Here is a 20,969-nt window from a genome sequence, read left to right as displayed (position 1 = left end):
TGATGGCGGCTGATGAACGGCCACCTCAGAACCCTGGGGGAGAGAAAGGGATGGTGTGGGTGCTAGGAGGGCTCTGCACTTTGGTGACCTCCCTCCCTCCACTGTTCCAGGACAGGAGTGTGCTCTCTGGACATACAGGCCTCCCAGGGGCAACTGGGGAACAGGTATGGCAACCTCATCTGCCCGAACCAAGCGTTCATCAAGCATAATAAATGGACCTCACATACTAGCAGAAATAATGGATGTTAAGAAGAGTTGAAATTATATTGGGAAACTTGCTTGACTACCAGAGGGATCATTCAATCAGGACCTTATAGATACATGAGGGGAACACAAAATTCCACATTTAACTTTCCTTGACAGAACACTAGACAATTCTCTGATATTCACACAGAACTCTTTAAATGATGCTAAAATGACAAAAACAATCAAACACAACCCACTGGACTGAGGACTATTATAAACATTTTATTTAAAGACAAAGTAAAAAAAAAGGTGCACAAATACAGATTACAGGATATTTGAGTATTTCACATGAAAGAAAACATGTCGATTGCATTAGTACTGAACAAGCAGAGTCGCTGGAGTCCAGTCTTCACACAAATAAAATGAGGTCGCCCCACAAACACGTCATGCTTATGAAAAACAAATCTTAGTTCCTAGAAACCCCAAATTCCAACTACTCTGACTGTCCAATGCCTGATATCCCTGCTGAATAATTTTGAGACAGCCTTGACACCAAAAGGTTTAAAAAAAAAAATTGGCACGGCACTTAAAAGGTTGTGGAAAAGCAAAAATAAATGAGAACGTATTTGCGACGGCGATCTGTATAAAATTTACACATCTTATTCATTTTAAAAAATGAGATTAAAACAAAAGGCCCCCCTGGAGGTTAAAGCCATAGCACAGAAAAATGCCCATTGCCTGTCATACGACTGGTAGGAAACGGCTCCGTTTTGTGCAGACATGTCAAAATGAAGACTCTGATCACTCGTGTGCCTTTAAATTAGCGGATGAAAACAGTAACTGCGCTTCTGGCCCCAGCCATGTTGTACCCAACAGCATTTCTGAAATCAGGTCACGGGACAAAGACAAAGACCACCCTAGGGGCAGAGGAAGCATCACCACTCTGAGCTCAAGGCCATCACACCACCTTCCGACGACAGATTTCCCCATCGATGACCTAGGACAAACCCTCGAGATCTTCAAAACTCATTTTAGATTTTTAACTACCTAATTTAAAAAAAAAACAAAAAAGCTACCTTTAGATCATAATTTCGTTTTCTTGGAATTTCTCCATGCAGGCTGGGCATAGGAAAAATAAAGAGACAATGGGACTGAGTGAAAGCATATCTCTAATGCTATATGGCTTCTAAAGAAGAAAAGAGGAGAAGAAAAATTCGTAAAATGTATAGGACCGATTGCTTAAAGTCATTCTGAATTTAGGACCACATCTGACTGCCTTCCCACAATTAAATTTTTAATAAGGTTGGGAATGTATAGGCAATTTCGATGCATGGAGTTATTCCAGCTTCCAAATTACACTCTCAAAAAATAATGAAAGGATGATGCTTTTGGCATTTATTCGGCCAATAAATTTCTCAAACATATTAATATTTATTCAAAAATAGCTTAAAGAGTGTGCCTTCTTACTCTATATTATATCTGTTATCTACATAATAAGAGTTTATAAAATCCAGAGTGGGCCAGAATAATGGCCAGTTTTCTCTAACGTTTATTATAATCATTTTTCTCGGATCTCATGGAAGATTTCATGGAGAAAAATCGGCAAGTATTCATATGCTAATTCTCAAGAAAACTCTAATTAAGCTGCCTCAGTTGGAAGATAGTGTCTCCTCTACAAGTTGCAAAGGATTTGTTTTTCAATGTATGCCAATTCCACCAGCTAAAAGTAAAGTCTTTGCAAGTTTGGAAACAGAGGCATTTCTCCTTGCTCTTCCAACTGCCTCAAAGAAACTGTCACTGAATCAAAAAAAAAACAAACCCAACTGTGGAATTTTTCCCTTGGGGGGAAAAAGAAGTATTATCTTCTACCGTCCCCAACATCAACCACTTACTTTTTCTATCTGCCTTCCCTTGGTTGTAGCCTAGCTCCTCTGCATCCTCATGAACTGATGCCTCAGGTATATGTATCTTTCTGGCCAAAAGTCTGGGAAGTGCACTCCCTCTTCCCTCAGGACCCCAACAAAGCGGGCCTCGAAGCCCACTGACTGACGGCTTACTGGAGTGTGTCTAGTGTTCTGGAGAGATAAGGAAGCAGCATCTTTCTTAGACCCACAGATTTAAGGACTGTCGTAAAGTGACAAGTCAGAAACATAAAACGGAACACCTAGAGATAAAGGACAGGAGAGGGTATTTCGAAGCCATTTTACTCCTCCCACAGCGAAAGGCTTCCCCACCGCCAGCACCATCGCTGCTGCCGGTGACTAACGTCACTCCGAGAGGCTGAGACGATGCCATTTCACAGTGTGTCTGACTGCCACGAGCCAGGTCCTCTTTCAAAGCAGGACAAGTGTTTCTTTTAAACCAAGAGGAGACTTGGCTGCCTTTAGCAAGCTATATGAGGGCCACCACTACTCCAGCACCCCCTAAACTCCAGCAGCTGTCTGCTAGGTTACAACTCCATCCATCCAGGAATCCCCGAGTCTCCGGAATGGGTTTCTGGTTTTTTCTTGCAGTTGAACTTAAATATGATCATTTGGTCATTACAATCAGGGATAACTGATACCGAGTGTGCCACAATAGATGGCAAATGGAAAATGCTCAGCTTATTCTATATGGTTGCATCCAAACTGGTAACTTGTTTATCCATGCATTATGGGACAACACAGGCAAAAGGAAGGAAGCCCATCAGACACACTCTTCTGCAGACATTAAGAGGGGGTTGATATACTCGAAGCCCTCAAATTCAGACTGGTCAATCTTCTTCACAATGTCACTGTGGGAAGAGAAATCCATTACGTATTTTGGGATCGGTAGCCATAAACTAATTAAGACAATAAACTGGTAAACAAGGTATAGAAAAACTACACAGGAGGAAAAAACTACAAAAGCGAGGCCTGTGAAATGCACAGGCATCACCTACAATGGTGTAAGGAACAGAAATCCCTTGATGAGGGGGCTTCCCTTGGGGCTCTGACCTTGGATGAAGAAAAAAGAAAGACCTTTCTTTTCAATAACATAACTGATCTATGGGCTTCCCCAGATTGTCAAAGGGGTCTGTCTCTCTGTCTGTCTACCCCTCCCACCAGCCCCATATTTAAGAATATTCCCGGAACCTTCTAGCATACAATGAGAGAATTCGATGGGCTTCTCTGTCCAGAGTTCCAGCCTGGAGTCACAGGATTTGAAGGAAAGAGGCCCAAAGGCTGGGACAGAAAGGTATCACAGCTGAGGTTTCTGTTCTAAGGGAATCTTTGGATCCAGATACTCTACTTCCCAAACTTCCTAAGGCTAAAAATGATCTCTCCCTACACTGAGAGTTGATAAGTGTTGTTAACAGGCCGCTACTTACTCATCATCTGGAGTGAGCTGGACAGGTTCATTAGTGAACTGGGAATCGAAGTTGTCCAAACCAAATTCCCCTGAAATATTCGGCTTGAAGGGAGGTACCACCTGCTTTTGCTCCATCTAAAAAGACAAGTGAAACGAGAGACAAATTGATAAAAAAACAAATTTAGCCCATGACCTCACTCTGTCTTCTTAGTCTCAATTTCAGAGCTCAGGCCTGGCCTCGAAACAGAATGCTCCCTTGATAGGCCTATGTTGACCAATCTGAGGCCGGCTCCAGGCCAAAATCTTATGTTCCTTCTAGCTTAGTTCCTATACTATCCCGATACCTACACAGACATATCCACTCTGACACATACCCTGTATATATAGTCACATACATAGATATGCACACAGATACCTATGCATGTAACATACATCTACATAGTCACACACCAAGGATACGCCATTTCATCCCTGGGACAATCGATCCCTCCACCAAAGCTGAGTTTGACCTCTCTAGCTTAGACGGTGTTTGGAAATTACTCTAGCCCCAAAACTCATCAGCTTCATTCAAGTAGCCAACTGAGAGATAAAACTTCTCCAACTGAGCTAGGTGGGTCCTGAGAGAATGGTGATCTAGCCTGTCCGGCCCAAGCCTTGACTGCTTAACCGCATCCATCAGCCAGACTCTGTGTTCCTCGACAGAAACTTTAGGAAGCTGGGGTCACCTCCAGGCCACAAGGAGGCAATGAGGGAGGAAGGCTAGTTCTAAAAACCGTCCTGGATTATTAGGGTGTGGGCACTGCCTTGGGCCTCCAGGCTGGCCCTTCTGAGACTGGGGAGATGGCACAGCGGGTGAAGAAGCCTAGAAGGCATCTCCCCACCAGCTGCCTGGTCTCCCTTGGGATGACTCCGCTCTCTGGATGGGTGAGGTCAGGTGGATGGAGGGTCCCAGCCAAGCTCATCTCCCTCTCAGTCCGACTCCTGCTCTGGACGCCTCAGCAAGAAAAATGGGCCCTTCCCTCCTCCTCTCCTACTTTCCAGCTCCCCATACTCCTTGAGAGTAGGGACCGTCTTGGGTGGTGCCTGGCACATGTGCTCTATCCATCCATCGAAAGAGTCGGCACAGCCACATACTATAGGGACCAAGGGGACTTCCAGAAGCAAGTGTGATGCAAAGCCAAAAGGGAACAACAGCAAAGCCTGTCTCCGTACCATATCCCAATCAACGTTGCGGAAGAACGGGTGTCCCTGAATGTCAGCGAACCCCGTCTGAGGATGACAGCCCAAACGCTCCTTTGGGTCCTAGAGTTGAAGGAATGATCAACGTATTAAATGAAGGCCCGGCGTGAGGGAGAGGCTGCAGAATTAATGCCACCAGGCTAAAAAGAAAAACGCCGTGTGTCGATGCTCCGTGATCCACCCCCTGCCCAGCCCAATAGGTCATGCGGGTTAAGGAGGAATGCTGGCTCTGAACAGTCCAAAGCTACTCGAACCCCAACAGTATCATCTGCTTAGGTCTGGTTCTAACTTCATTCCAAGCCCGGCTTTATAATTAGGCTTGATACACCTGGACCTGCAGTGAGCCTGGTTACCATGTAAAGGAGTCATAAGAAAACAGTCTTTCCCCCTTGTGGCTGATGGCCCGTGGCTGCAGAGGCTCGAGAAGCCTTGGCCACTTCACTACTGGGAATGAGGACATGTTCTCATTTTTCTTTCTGGTGAAAGTCATTTTAAAATTTGCATATTAACACCTCTCACCGTCTGTGTTAACAATTAAGTCTCAAGTTGAGCTATTTCCTCTGGAAGGTGTGCATCCCACTTGATTCTGACACTGCCATGTGGTGTTACCTTGGAGGAGGGCTCCATGCCAGGCCCCTCTCTGCCCTGTCCCTTTAAGACACTGGCAATGGGTGGGGGGGATGGACCTCAAGCTTCCAGCCTCATGGTCAAAGAGAGCACTTAATTTCTCCTAACTGGTCACTGAGTTCCCCTAGCACTTACTGTACTAATCCCCCAATCTGGCTCTTAAATCACCTCTTGCCTTGCACTGTAATTGAACATGATTAATCCTCTGTGCAAGCCCTGCTTCCCCAGGAGGGGACCCGCTCAAGCTTTCTTCCCTATTTCTTTCAGTATCTCCCATACAGTCATCCACCAAGTGGGCCCTGGATAGCCACTGCTTGTGGAACTGATGCCCTTCCCTACTGCTCCACAGTGACTTCAAACACAGACCTGGGGGTGAAGGGAGGTGGGGAAGCTGCTTTCTAGATGACGTTTATGTATAAAGCAACCTCATCTTACCTCACCCACTGGGGGGAATAAAGGCAATAAATGAAAGGTTTAATTAAGCAGAGTCACGTAACCACTGAGTTCAGAATGAAGGAAAACTAAGAGACAGCTGCACATCTGGATGTGTTGAGTGCCAGGGGCCCTTGCTTGGGAGCGCCATCTCCCAGAAGTACAGCTGAGCAGGAGATACCCCCAGACACCAGCTCTTACTTTATTCAGAAAACTCTTCAGAACACTCGCAGCTTTGACCGAGAGAGAGCGGGGTATTCGAATTTGCTTTTCCAAAATCACTAGAAAGGAAAACAGTGGAGAGATCAGATGCCCATTTTAAAGAGTTGCTTAACTTTAAAAAACTCCCATGTCTCTGCTGACCTCCAATCTTGCATCTTCAACTTGGAAGTCCAGGAGACCTTAAACTCATTATGTCTAAAACTGAACTCTTTCCCCAAACCCTCCCCCACCCCAACCTTTCCTGTTACCGTAGAAGACAGCACCACCCTCCCACCCCTCACGCTCCCAACCTAGGGGCCATCTTGGATCCCCCATCTCCCCCCCACCCCATCATATCCAAGCTGTCGTCACAACCTGTTGATCTCAGCTCTGTGACATCCCCCAGTATGCCCCCTTCTCTCCTCTGACACTGCCCCCAACCTGGGGCAGGCCCTTATCATCACACCCCACTGAGCTATGATGGCTGCTGGGGGGTCCTGCCTGCTTCAAGTCTCTGCCCACTCCAGCCCGTCCTCCATTCAGTCACTGGAGTGGCTTTCCCAAAGCTCAGATCTGATCACATCACCCTCCTACCCAATGGCCTCTAGTGGCCGGCTCCGTGTGGCATTCCAAGTGCTTCATAAGCTCCCCCTCCTACCTGTCTAGTGGGCTCAGACCTTAGTCTCTGACACAGGGCCTTCTATCCAGTGACACTGATCTTCTGTTTCACTAAGGAGACTGTCTGTCTCCCAGCTCCAGGCATCCTCCTGAGCTATCCCCCATGCCTTGAATAGTGCTCTGCCCACCAACCTCCCTGGCTTCCTTAAAACTCCCCCTTCTCCGGGAGGCTTGTCCCAACCCCTCTTCATTCTAGTGCCTTCCCTTGGTTAATTATCTCCTACTGATCCTAAATCTAGCTTACTTTGTCCCTATTTGCACCTTGTCTCCCCCATTAGACTGTGAGCTCTTTAAAGGCAGGGACTGTCTTTTGCACTCCACATGGTGCCCAGCACACAGTAGGTGACTAATAAATGTTGACAGTTAAGTTCCAGAAGGTGCTCCAAAGGTCACAAATGAAAACCCTTTGTTTGGTTCCTTTTATGGGCTCCAGGTCTTGTTCCTATTCTGTTATAGAAACTATCTGTTTCCGCCTCTCTCCCAGCACCCCTGGATTTCTGGGCTTTGTACCCCCTTTTCTCTATCTTCTTCTGGGGCTCCTGACCAGATCATCTTTGGTTACTGAATTCTCTCCCCAGACACTGGCCAAGCTATCCTCAAAATACCCCACTGCTCCTTTGGGGGACCACCAAATGCACCAAGGCATACAGACACTTTACAAATTAAGTCGGGTGGGGGGGGGGGGGCGGTGCAGCTAGGTGGCACAGAGCACCAGCCCTGGATTGAGGAGAACCTCAGTTCAAATCCAGTCTCAGACACTTGACACTTACTAGCTGTGTGACCCTGGGCAAGTCACTTAACCCCAATTGCCTCATTTCCACCCCCCCAAATAAGTACATATACTTAAAAAAAAATTAAGTCAAGGTAACATTTACAGGGCCTGTTTTCTGCCTGCCAGAAATGACACAACAGCCAAGCTCCTCCGAGAAATGCCCCAGGGTTCTTATCTGGGTCTCAGTAAAGACTAGTCTCAGGAAGAGCAAACAAAACTTTCTTTTGGCCTTTCTTTGCATCCTCAGCACTGACCAGTGTCTGGCCCACAGTAAATGCCTGATGTTTGCTGACTGACTGGAAATCACCTTGAAAGAGATAATCCTCTGTGTTCTGATCAGGGTTATCAGAGCTCCCAACAATATCAAAGGGAGACCTTCCCGCCATCATCTCAAACATCAGCACGCCAAGCGCCCACCAGTCCACACTGAACCCTGCAAAATAGAGGTTTGAATTAATGAAGAAAAAGAAAAGCCACCAGCGTCCCTCAGTCTCTATCACCTAATAAATACATGTATTATGCACTAAATGGTCTTCTAAATGCACTGCAAACTTCATCACAAAAAGTCACCAAAAAGTCTTGTTGAATACAAAGATACATTCCTGAAAATCTATTCAAGGGAGTAACTTTCAGAAAATGAATATTACAAATCTCCCTAACTCCAGAGATTAAATTCTTAGAGATAAGCTCAGGTCCTAAGATAATGAAAACTCTATCTAAGGATAAAATAATACTTCATGGAACAATGTTTCTGCCTGGGGGAGAGATCCCAGGACTGGCTTCTTAGGTCACGGATGGAATGTCCCTGAAGGGCCACGTCACTCTTAACTCAGCGTTCCCTTGGGCATCTGCTGGGCAGCCAGGGATCACTGTCACATAGACCAGGAGCCAAAGGTGCCCAACAGAAGGAAAGGGCAGAGCATGACCAGGCTTTTCCTTCAGGGCTCAAGTATCCCTGGTGAATGTTCCCACCACCGAATGAGCATCCTCCATGCGAAGCACCGGGGCACCTCCGGTCTCCCCCTTCCAGGTCTTTAGCTACAGGCAGATGGATCCAAGAACCTCGCTACATTTCCCTGCCCTTCTCGTGGCTAATATAGCCAGGCACTGGGGATGTTAACTGCATTTCCCTATGTACATTTTTTCTAATAAGATCAATATTAAAACACTGGAAAAATCTCAAGTAAATGCCTAAAACAGAAGATCATCACTTTTTATTTTTAACGGAGTCAAGAGTTAGCCCATCCACTGCCTAGGCAAACAAACAAACAAAAACAGCAACTGTTTATTACCATAATCTTCTCCTCGTAAAATTTCAGGAGCAATGTAATTGGGAGTGCCACAGAAAGTACTGGTTGTGTCTCCTGGCCTCAATCCTTCCTTCAAAGAAAAAAGGTAGAAAAGCAGGGTCACAGAGGCCCTAAGTGTTGTTTTCCAACTGCATGGCCCATCTCAACCTTCTAAGTCCAGCCCTGGTCAGATAAGGGTTAACTCAGAAGCCAAGCACTCCAGACTTGGGCCATTCATCCTCTGCCCACACTCTGTGTTCAGCCGGGCCAGTCCACTTGTGGCCCGCCACTCACGACCCTCCTCCTTCCCAACTTGTGCCTCTAAGATTCCCCAGCTTCCTTCAATGCTAAGTTCAAGCACCATCTCCTTTTGAGAGCCTCCCCCGCCCCTTATATTTGCTTTGTACGTATTCAGGTTGGCTGGTATGTTTATGGATTATTCTCCTCTGATGAGCCTGTGAACTCCTTGAAGACAGGGCCTGGCTCACTTTTATCTTTAAATGTCAAGTGCCTCACATATAGCAACTGTTTAGCAAATGCTGAAGAATGTCACCCTGTTGGGGCAGCGAGGTGGCACAGTGGCTAGAACACCAGCCCTGGAAACAGGAGGACCTGAGTTCAAATCCGGCCTCAGACACTTGACACTTAAGGAAGTCACTTAACCCTCAGGGCCACACAGCCAGTGTGAACAGAGATTCAACTTCAGGTCTCCCTTGCTCCAACGCCCCTTCTATTACACCACCCTGTCTAACTAGAATAAATAGTAGCTATCTAAAATGTGATTTCCCTTCTGAATACTGAATGGATGAAAGCCAATAAAATAAAATAATTATTTTTTTAAAAAGAATATAATGCTAGTACTTTTTTAAATGCCCCTGATAGCTTTCATACGTACACAGCTTAAAGAACATATCTTCACTATTTTCTGTTTAGGAGTGGGTCAATTATGACAAAAGCCACCTCTTCAAAAAGATCTGACTTTATTACTTTGCACCCCCTAATGGCAAACTATGCCAAAAAACTGTATCCCACAAATGCCGTGTTCTAGACATTCATGCCCATGTGATGAGGTTGCGTGAATTCCACTAGAACAGTCATTCTACACAGGCACCCACTGGGACTACAAGACACATGACCTAAGGAAACCACCAGTCATTTCCCCGAGGCCAGACACCGCAGCCTTCTTGTAAGCAGCTTGGAGGAGCCACAAAGGGTTCTCCCATGATGCTGTGGGAAGTCTGTCATGAAGCCTTTATCACCTCAACAGAAAGCCTACAAAACGTGAGGACAAACCACCTAGAGAGGCATGACTCTATTTTGTGTCTGAAAGTCGTGACTCAAAATTGTTTATGAAACGTTTCCAATGCAGACTCAGAGCCAGCTTAGATGAACTCATAGCAGGGGCCCTCCATCCACCAGACAAATCTACACAATGTTAAACCAGCCAGTGGAAAACCTGAAGAAAGTAACGGGGAATATTTCTGGAAGAAAGCTGTGAAAGTACTTCACAAAGTGTTTCTGATTTCCAAAAAACCTGTTACAAGACAAATAAATTCATCCAACATTAACATCTAGCCAAAGGCATCATGCTGCTTCTCTCCTATCACTGGCCTCGCATCTTCAGATAGGAGTTTTTTGTTTGGGGGTGGGACAGGAGGTGCTTTTCATTCTCCTGAAGGTCTAAGCTTGCTAGGTAATGCTCCTTGCTGGCTGGGCCAGCTTGTCTGCCATGACATTGAGGACCAGCTTCAAATGCCACTAGGCCAGGTTCTGGAATCCAAAGGGAATCCCTTTACGTGAGGAGCAAGCAAATAAAAATTTCCTTTTCATCTGGGTCACCTGAAGGTCACAGAATTTCTCCAAAGTAATTTTCTCATATAAATAGAAACCAAAAAACCCTCTTCTGAACAAAGACAAAAGGTAGTTTTAACAGGTCCCTTTTATTCTTGTAATTTCTCTTCTAAAGAAATGAAATTTAAAACTTCCTGAGAAAAACGCCATATTTAACAGTTTAAAAATTCTGAACTAAAAATCCCCCAAAAGAACATTTCCCCACACACAGAAAACACAAAATGAGGATTCTACATGAAACTGTAATCTCTATTTCATGCTGCATGCTTTTTTAAACAAGTGTATACTCTGCTGATTGTCTGTGCTTTGTCCTGCTCTGGGCATTAAAAAAAATGTTACAATGTGTGCCATATATGTATAAGTGTGTGTGTGTGTGTGTGTGTGTGTGTGTGTATACACACACACATATTTTTAAATGGCACAAAGGGATCCAAAAGGCTTGAGAGTCACTTTAAGAAGGAAAAAAAAAAGCTTCTCTCCAAAGATGTGAAATATATGGGAAAAGGGCTCAAGAGAGATGTCCTTCCCCTGTGCAGAGCAACAGTTACACAGATAGCAATAAAAGGGCTTAAAAATCCTTTCAGGCCCACACAACACCGTGGCTTAGTGTCAACACTTAAATAAGGCCGACTTTGCCCACAAGACCTTGTGGCCGGCACTGAGTTCAGTCAAGAAGACAGTGCACATGCTTCTCACCCCTCCTGACCAGGCAAAGCTCACTGCTAGGAGCCCCATGAACAAGGGGTAACGGTCGGTCATCCTTAGTTGGGGCTGGAAAGAGCAGACTCTTAAAAACTGAAAGACCAGAGGGGTCACACACACCCCTTGTGTACTGGAGTCCAGACCAAAACACATGCACCTAAAGCTTCACTGAACTCTCAGGGGCTCCGCTCCTTTCTGGGAAACATCCAGGCTGCTTGTGACCCTCAGGGATGAGGCGGCATTTTAAAAAAAAGAAGAAAGAGAGCTGAGCCATACACTGCGCCCTCTGGAATGCTGGGGAGAAAGCACCTTGCTGGGAGCAGCCATTTCCCCTCCTCCTTCTCCCCCCCCCCCAGGTCTCCTTCCCCTTTTCTGGCCGTTAGTGGAGGCAGCGCCTGTTCTGAAGGGCCAGCAGCCTCCCTCCCCAAGAGGCGCCTCTCTCCCTCACCTTACACATGCCGTAGTCAGTGAGCTTAATGTGTCCTTCGGAATCGAGCAACACATTGTCCAGCTTCAGGTCTCGATAGATTATCCCTCGTTCATGAAGGTAATTTAGTGCTAGACTTATTTCTGCAGAATAAAATCTAGAATGAGATAAAAAGGTCACTGGTTTGCTTCAAAAGAAATGTAGGCTAAACCTTAAGTTACTTAGCGCCTAACTGGCAAGGTCATGTACACGGCACTGTTTTACAAAGGTCACTAACACTCGGATCACATTAGAAGTTCTTTGTCTCTGTTCAGGAGGCCAAATACCTCAAGCACAGTAAAACAGTCCTTTCAGACCAGATGCCAGGTCCGGCGCATAAGCAGCGAGCAAGCACAGTCGGCACCCCAGAGTGTCTTAAAATACTGTTTTTTCATTAAAGCCTGTATTCACAGAAATCTTTTCACACCTCCAACAGTGTAGCGGATGACCTAAAACCACCAACCCTTCCAACAAAAATCTGCCATTCACACTGGACTCTCAGAACGAGAATGAAAAGAAAACATTTCTGCCGTTAGGTAATGTAGTATCCCAAAAGCCCTCGTGTGGTGCCTCAGCTGGGCTTGGGCTTGTAAGCCGGGGCTCTCTGAGGCTCTGGGGGAAACAGGCTGTGACACGCGGTCTGTCTGCAGTCCAAGGACCCGCCCAGCTACGTTCAGAAAGGCTCAGCAGTCACGGTGGCCCTGATGTGCTGCTTTATGTTATGACGCTGGCCGGGCTGTCGGGTTTATATGCAGAGGAGCACAGGAGAACATTCTTGAGTGGCTACTGCGCCACTCGCGTGATGATCTCCAATGAAGCACACCCAACTGTCAGTGAAAAGTAATTCCTAATTGGAAGGGCACACATCGGTGATTTTCTGTCCGCGTTTTTCACGATAACCGATGAAATTGTCCACTAGGGCAAGGAGGCCAGGAGAGCCGTTGGTCGAGGTCATACCCACAGAGGAACGAAGACAGGGTCTTTTAGAGTACTGGGAAAACACTCACGTGTTGTCAACAGAGCAAAGCAGCCGAGTCTTGCTCTAACCCTCACTGGACACACTCTCAAGATGAAACAGACCTCAACAACATCATTAATTAGGTTCATTGTCTGCAGCATTCCCAGAAAAGGTCATCCTTGATTAGCTAAAGGGCCTAAGAGACCCAGACCAGCAGGAAATACTGTATTTGGGCCCAGGACCATTCATCAGTTACTGCTTCTTGTAGAAATAATCAGATTAATTCAGTCTTTTTTTAACTGATCCTATTGACAGTTAATTGATTTTGTCCTGTAACTGCCTAAGTCACGGTTCTCTGTCTCTGAACTTAGTTCAGAATTCAGCTGGCCCGTAATGAGTTCCGCTTAGGAATCCAGATCTCTTTAAATCACTGCTCCATTTTCATGTCAAGGAAATCTGTCGCCCTTGAAGGAAGCAGGCGGACACCAGAGAGTCTGGTCTAGTACCTTGACTGCACCAGGCTACCCTCCAAAGATGTCTGGTTCACTCTCTCTGACCTGGCAGATGGGCACAAACAAGGAACACTTCTTAGTCCTGGCAGAGGAGGAGAGGGTGGCTGCCGGCCCCACATTCCCAATCTCTAGCCGTAGACATAATCCCCCACACCTCGGCTCTGGAACTACTGATCCAGCCATTTAGGACGCTGGACTCGGTTAACCAGTCACAACTTGTTCCCTGCCTACAAAGTCCCGTTCTTTGTTTTCTGTTTCCCTTGTCAACTATAACAAGGATAACCATTCCTCGACCCAGGGTCTTAGCTAAGATCCTATTCATTGGTAAATTTGGGCTTTACTAAGAAACTGATCATGCCTGGGACTTTATGCCTCAGTTTACCTCATTTTGAGCATAAGGTTGTGATATCCAAGCTTATGATGTCCAACGGGCAGACCAGCAAGCATGACCACAAGACATTCTCCATTCAAATAAATTATCACAACTGATAACAATACTACAAATATGGCACTAATTAGAGACTGTATCCATTTGGTTTTTGCTTTCCTTGTAAAGAAAAAGATAAAGGAATTATTGCTGATTGACAAATGGTAAAAGAAAAAACTGAGCCACTGATGGGAAGGAAATGGTTTATCCAAAGTAATACAAAGCAGAACCAGGCCTGAAACTCCACTCTTGATCCCCGATCTAGCCCTTCGACCTGTTCTCAAGAAAGGTCAATACAGGTAATCTCCCCAAACGGATACAAAACCAAAGTTACAAAACACAAGAGGATCAAAGGAGTTTCCACCTGTTCATTAACTGAGGACAGAACTATCTATCTCTCCCCCTCCTATACCTTCCCACCTTGATTTAAAGTCTGGTCAATGCAAAAATACATGGAGGCAGACCAGGCTTTAGGAGGATTTTTTAAATAATAGAAATGTACTGTAATTACTTTCAAAAATATACATCAAATGAAGGTAAGTGCTGCCAACAAGGGGCCCTCCTGGGTGAACGCCAAAAAAAGGTGGAAGATGAGCATGTTCTGTCAATGGACCCTGAAAACAATTTCCCTCAAAATGTTCTTTGTGCTGTTCATTTGCTTAGCAGCCCTTTGAAACTATACATGAATGTACGGTAAGAGATTTAATAAATATCAAGGCAGAACTAAGAGCTCTAGGCCAGTCTAGGTTTCATCCAACAAGAACCGCAAAGGAGCGCGTGGGACATTCAAGGCTCTCCCACCCCTGGTGGGACATACCTCGCATGTTCTTCTGGGAGTTTCCTCTGTCGCTGCATATGAAACATGAGGTCTCCTCCATTCACATACTCGATCACAAAGAACAATCTAGAAAAGAAAAGCATCTCTCAAGCTTCAACGTGTGAGGAGGCCTTCATTCCAATACCAGATAATACAAACACTTACTCCTCCTTTAGCATGGGCTGCCCACAGGAGCAGTGGAGAGGAGGAGGGGGCTGGAGGGAGGAAGTGGGGCCCATGGCCAGGCCTCCAGAGGCCCCACTGGTGCTTCTCTCCCTTCACAGACAACCGAGCCTGAGAGCTGGGAACCTAGGCCGGCAGCACCTGGATCTCGTGTCTATCTACTGTATCTTGTGTCTGTGCTGCACGGGTCGTTTCTCCCCCATCAAAACGAGAGCTCTGGGTGGGCAGGGGCTAGCTTTGCTTTTTATTCCTATGTGTAACGCATCGCTTGGCTCCTGGCAGGCAGTGGGAACTCGCTGACAGACTAGAGGAACCGCCAGCAATGGTGTGAGAGGGGCAGCCCTAGAGAAGTCTCTCCCTCTGATGTGGCCCCCTCCATTCCCGGGATCATCCCGAGGGTCTAGAAGCCTAATGTCTGTCAGCTCCTGCTACGGCCACGGCCCCTCCTAGGGGACCCTGCTCTCCAGCTTTGGTCCAGAGGCCCATTGGGGCACGAGGGTCTTCAAAGGCCCCCCTAGTGGGATGGCTCTGCATACAATAGGACAGAGACCGTGCCTGCTGCCTGAAGGTCAGTCGGTTGAATTGTGGCGGGCTCCACACAGGGTGATCACTTTTAGGGACCCACGTGAGGAACATGCTGGAGACCCGGACTGACACTAGAGCAGTCCTCGGGTCAGCCCCAGTGCCTGGCACAGCAACAGCAGCACAGCCTGTGGCTGTCCTGGTGTGGAACTGTCACAAGCAGTACCCTCCCTCCCCCTCCTCCTCCTCCTGCCTCTCACCTGCTCTCTGTCTGGAAGCAAGAGTGCAGGCCCACAAGGAAGGGGTGGTTGGATGCCTGTTCAAAGACGTGCTTCTCTGTCTGCACCCAATCGATGTCCTGATAAAGCACAGGAGAGCAAAGTCAAAGCCTGAGAGCCCCGATCTCGGCAACGTTCTCAACAAAAGTCAGGAAATCAGCCATACTTTATTTTTTTGTTTTGTTTTGGTTTTTGGTGAGGCAATTGGGGTTAAGTGACTTGCCCAGGGTCACACAGCTAGTAAGTGTCAAGTGTCTGAGGCTGAATTTGAACTCAGGTCCTCCTGAATCCAGGGCCGGTGCTTTATCCACTGTGCCACCTAGCTGCCCCTCAGCCATACTTTATTTACAGGAGTTAACAGTGCCCTGCAAATATCCATCACAGAAGCACAGGCCTCTAGAGGGGAAGGGCCCGAGGGGGCTGCAGAGAGCAGCCCTGAGGAAATGCTTAAACAGGAGCATGAGGCTCCCTGGGGACAGGACAGGGCACAGCAGACTGGACCAGCGGGTTAGGACAGGTCCAAATCCCTAGTGGGACGGACAAGGGACAAAGAGCATGAAGTGCCCGTGCTGACGGGGCGGGGCTCTCTCCACCGTAATGCCGGGAAGCGCTCGCCGCACAGCCCGCTCACCTCGTCGTCATTGACCAGCTCCTTCTTCACGACTTTCATGGCGTAAATGCGCTCAGTCTTTTTCAGTCGCACCAACAGTACTTTGGCATAGCTCCCCCTCCCTATTACACGCAACAGATCGAAATCCAGGAGACCCAGACTGGACGAAGCTTTGCCACTGTCCCGAGTGTTCATCGCCTGTTGGTGGAATCGTCATTTTTAAATGCAATGGCTGGAGAGCCCCCTCCAACACACCCCACTGAAGATGGAGATTCTCTACACACACAACATTTCTTGGGCTCCAGGGACCAGCAAAAGCCAGAAGGTGGGCTCGTTTTAACTTCTTCTTCATCATAAGGGAGAGTTCTCCTTAAGGGGGTGTGTGGGGTGGGGGGTCATTAAGAAATGACAGAAGCATCAATAACACATTTTTTAAATGAGCCCAAGTGGCTAAAACACCATCCTTCTGGAAGGAAACCATGAGTCGAAGACGTCTTCTGCAAAGACCTCTGAACTCTGATCCCAGAGATGTCACCCTGTAATTACGGAGCCGAAAAGGCCCCAGAATCCACCTCCTCCAGTCTCCCCAGCGGGGTCCCCAGACTTTCTGCCCCCCCCCCGGCTCCTGCTCTCTTGGATGACGCTGTGATCCCCCATTCAGTCACCCAAAGCTGGTAGCAGACCTGTCAGATCTGACAGGCTCAGTGATTTTTACCTCCTTTTCTTCCCCGACATGGTCCAAACTCTCATGACTTGAAGGGTTATATGGAATCACTAGAGGAAAAAAGACACCATAGAAATGGATTAAGACAGTGACGAGTCACTGAGGCATAAAGGACCCAAATCTCAAGATGTAAGTGAGGTAAACCTTGATCCCCACCATGCCGACAAGCTCTGATTTTCACCCTTTCTATCTGCCCGTCTCCTCTGTGAACGGGGCTTGTTGCCTCTCTAAGACATCTGTGAGGACTCTCTGCCAAAAGGAGAGGCGCCAAGAGCTTCTTGCCTTGTCATGATGATAATTTCATCCCTGAACGGGGTGGAGAAACCAGGCAGCGGAACTTCTACTCTGAGTCAGATTCTCACTAACAAAGAGGAACTGTCAGCTGGGGGGGTGCAAACGATGGGGGCTTTACTGGAAGGAAAGGAGGATCCCCTAGACTAAACTGTTACAAGGGGAAGCCCGCCCAGGATGATGAGATGCCCTCAAGATTGACATTCTGAACACACAATTTCAGCGAGGAAGAAAAGGGGGGCCACTGATTAAGAAGACAAATAGGGTACGTAAACACAACCTGCCGCCCGGCCCGACACAAGGGCTGCAGGCCCGCTGAGGCTCAGGATGATGGGAAGCCAGAGGAAAGCTAAACACAACTCTGAAGGTAGATCGTTGGAAGGGGGAGGCAGAACTAGGATGAATCGGATGGAGAAAATGTAAAATGAGCTGGCTTGTCCAGGGACAGAGGGGACTTCGCTACCCCAAAGGAGGGAAGCCTCCCGGCACATGAACTCAATCCCAATCCAGTCCAGGGGCTGCCTGATGTCAAGGCTGGGCCATGTCAGTCATCTCTGAAATAGCACAGAAGGCTGGAGACAGCCAGGTCCTGTCCCCATGCTCACAAACGGCAAAGCTGGGTCAGCAAACCAGGTCACTGAACTCAACTCCGATTCCTTGAAAACTCCTAGAACCTCTAGAACAGGAAGCGATGACCCGATGAGCATCCCCAAAAGGAAACAGCTGCCACCGAGGGCCAGTGCGGCCGTGTCAAAAACAGGTTGTGTCAGACCAACTTCACTTCCTTTTTTGACAGAGTTGACAAAAGATCCTTCACGCAGATCTCAGGCGAGCCCTGAAGAAGGGCTCCCATGGGGGTCCAGATTCAGAGTGGGTTAACTGGCCAGACCCCGGGGCAGTCGTAAAGGGCTCTGGGTCACCCTGGGAGGGGTCAGTAGGAGGGCTTGGCCCCTGCACGGCTGACCCTCCTTATCAGTGACTGGGACAAAGACACAGATGGCACGCTTACCAGAAGTTCAGAAGATGCAAAGCTGTGAGTGACAACCAACACAACAAGGGACAGAGTCAGAATAAAAAAAAGGACCTCGACCAGCTAGAACATGAAGCTGATTCTAACAAAATTCAACAGAGATCATTTGGGTTCAGTTTGGCTAAACAGTTTATGGGAACAAGATGGACAGCGAGTGTTTTTCTTTTTCCAGTGGGAAGGAAAAGAGGGGAGAAAATAAATGCTTGTTGATGGTAAAAGACTTAATCTAAAAACAAAATGAGGTTTGAAATAAGCTAAGACTCACAAAGGAGCAGCTAGGTGGCAGAGTGGTTAGCGTGTCGGTCCTGGAGCCAGGAAGATTCATCTTCCTCAGTTCAAATCTGGCCTCAGACATGGACTAGCTGTGTGACCCTGGGCAAGTCACTTCACCCTGTTAGTCTCAGTTTCCTCATCTGTAAAATGAGCTGGAGAAGGAGATGGCAAACCCCTCCAGGGTCTTTGCTGAGAAAACCCCAAATGACATCATGAAGAGTCAGACATGACTGAAAAATGACTGGACGAGAGCAACAGAGGCTCAGGAAGAGACCTAAAGATGGGAGGGTTTTCTTGGACCCCAAACCCAATGACTGGCCTATGGGGTATGATTCCCAAGAAAGTGAACTCCATCTTGGGCTGGGTTAGGAGAGGCAGAATTCCCAGGACCAAGGAGGAGAATCCTGATGGAAGAATACTGGTAAACTGGATGGCATCCAGTCAGAGCACAAGAGGATCGTTTGAGAAAAGTCTAACCCCTGAAGAAGAAGAGACTCTCTGGGGGTGCATGTCAACTGTGTTCAAGCACATGGAGGGCTATCATGTGAATAAAGGATCGGATTTGTCTGCCTTAGCTCTGGAGAGCAGGATAAGGCGTAAGGTGTGAAATTACAAAGAGGTCAACGTGGGCTTCTCCATCTTGGATGACTCTACTTCAAGAGGTAAGAGAGAGGGGCAGCTAGGTGGCACAGTGGATAGAGCACGGGCCCTGGAGTCAGGAGGACCTGAGTTCAAATCCAGCCTCAGACACTTAACACTTACTAGCTGTGGAACCTTGGGCAAGTCACTTAACCCCCATTGCCCCACAAAAAAAAAAAAAAAAGAGGTAAGGGGGATGGATAGTCTTTACTGGGTCCCTTCCCAATTCAAGACCCTGTTCCACATGCCCTTCTCCAGGGGTGACAGCCACCCACAGACTAAGGGCATGTATAATGTACACCAGAAAAAATGTCTTCTACTGACGCTTCCAAAGCAAGGTCATGGCCCTGGCTTCAGTCTCCTGGCTCTAAAAATGAGGGAGTGGATCCTTAAGGTTCCTTCTTGGTCTAGGGCTCTCGATCTAACAGAGAATCTCCAAGTTATTGAAACTGTGTTCCAAGCACGAAGTCAAACAGCTAATCCCCTCCCCCAGCCCCTCTTCAGGAAGCTCTGCCCCTGAGAAAGAGAATGGCATCACCTCACCTGTCTCTACGTGGTCTGAGTGCACAGAGGTTTGGTCCAGAGGCATCAGTGGTTCCTGGATAAAGATTTCGACAGGTTCAGAGACCGCACCTTCTCACATTCTGACAAATGTCTCATTTCCAGCAGCCAAAGAATAGGAAAACTAAACTGGAGAGAATATGGCTGAGACACCAGATTACCCCATGCAGGGTTATTACCTTCACAAGGTGTCACTGAATGAAGCTAGACGGCACCCCCAGGATGAGGGGACGTTATGCTCATCTGAGAGATCAGAGAGAGGACACATGAAGAATTTCCAGCCCTCGTCGAAGAAGTCAGCGTTCAACACGGACTTGTGACAGAGCCTCACTGCCCCCAAGCCCTCTCTGGGAAATGGAAACTTTAAACAGCCTCCCCCAAACTAGCGACTAACAGTCCAAACTGTCGGCTGACGAGAATTTAAGACCCAAGTTTAACAAAAACCAGCAGGAAGGAATAAAACAAATGAATGTTCCTCATTTCACACCCACTCTAGCTTTTGGTAACTGAGGGTGATCTTTACACCAGCTACTTCGACTGATCCTGCTGACAAGCCTGTGATGTAGGAGACCTACTGATCCCCATTTCACAGATAAGGACACTGAGACTGAGAGGTTAAATGACTGGCCTAGGCTCACTCAAGTGTCCCAGGCAGGATTCAAACTCTGATCCTCCTCACGCTAACCCCCACACTCCCTCACTGCGGCCCTCGGGAGGCTGCCCGGCTGAGTGGAGACAGCGAGTCAGGCGTCCTGGGTTTGGACCCAAGTTCTTGCTACTTGGGTGACCTTAGGCAAGTGCCTTCAAGTGTCCGGGCCTGAGTTTTCTCCCCTGTAAAGTGTGGGGTGGGACTCTATGATCCCTGAGGCCCCTCCGATCGAGAACCCATGGACTTGAAAGCACTTTCAGTCTCATCCAACTGTAGCAACATAAGAGTTCTCGCTTCCCAACTCTGCTCTCCCCTCCCGGCACTGTCAGCCCCTTGTCGAGGTGCTTCCATAGGAAGAAAAATGGCCCTGAAAACCTGAGGCTGGCATAGCTGGGAGCACATCTAAGCCAGACGCTGCTCGGTTTCTGTAAGAACCGTGTGTACGGCTTCTTAGGCCTCCCACCACACCACCCAGCCAGCCAGCATTCTCTTCCTCCAGAGACCGAGGCTCAGACTCTCAGAGGAAAGCCCGGCCTTCGCTGGCCTCTCCCACACCTGTGGAGCACACAGCTCCTTCCTCACCTTGTGGCCTTCTTCAAGCCTCAGCTGGAGCATCGTGGCCTCCCTCGGCAGGGCCCCTGCTGCCAGGCCCCCTAAAGAGACCTTCTCCTCATTCTGGCCCCAGTTATAAACACCTACCTGGAAATTCCAGACTCTGTGAA

General features: G+C 47.7%; 1 protein-coding gene across 1 annotated transcript in view; it reads right to left on the bottom strand.

Moving 5' to 3' along the window:
* Positions 1-452: 452 nt before the first annotated feature.
* The window catches only part of PRKCI (protein kinase C iota), a 68,771-nt gene continuing 48,254 nt past the window's right edge, over positions 453-20,969 (bottom strand). The window contains exons 7-18 of the mRNA XM_043995629.1: positions 19,581-19,635; positions 16,796-16,854; positions 16,102-16,278; positions 15,453-15,550; positions 14,488-14,574; positions 11,756-11,891; positions 8,758-8,845; positions 7,773-7,898; positions 6,016-6,095; positions 4,729-4,818; positions 3,536-3,651; positions 453-2,959 (exon numbers count right to left, since the gene is read on the bottom strand). Of these exons, the coding sequence (XP_043851564.1) occupies positions 2,872-2,959; positions 3,536-3,651; positions 4,729-4,818; positions 6,016-6,095; positions 7,773-7,898; positions 8,758-8,845; positions 11,756-11,891; positions 14,488-14,574; positions 15,453-15,550; positions 16,102-16,278; positions 16,796-16,854; positions 19,581-19,635 (1,200 nt within the window). The 3' untranslated portion in view covers positions 453-2,871. The remainder of the gene's footprint in view (positions 2,960-3,535; positions 3,652-4,728; positions 4,819-6,015; positions 6,096-7,772; positions 7,899-8,757; positions 8,846-11,755; positions 11,892-14,487; positions 14,575-15,452; positions 15,551-16,101; positions 16,279-16,795; positions 16,855-19,580; positions 19,636-20,969) is intronic.

The sequence above is a fragment of the Dromiciops gliroides genome, chromosome 3 (genome assembly GCF_019393635.1).
Source record: "Dromiciops gliroides isolate mDroGli1 chromosome 3, mDroGli1.pri, whole genome shotgun sequence".
NCBI lineage: Eukaryota > Metazoa > Chordata > Mammalia > Microbiotheria > Microbiotheriidae > Dromiciops > Dromiciops gliroides.
The sequence above is the reverse complement of the archived record's forward strand: the minus strand, read 5'-3'. Positions and strand labels throughout refer to the sequence as shown.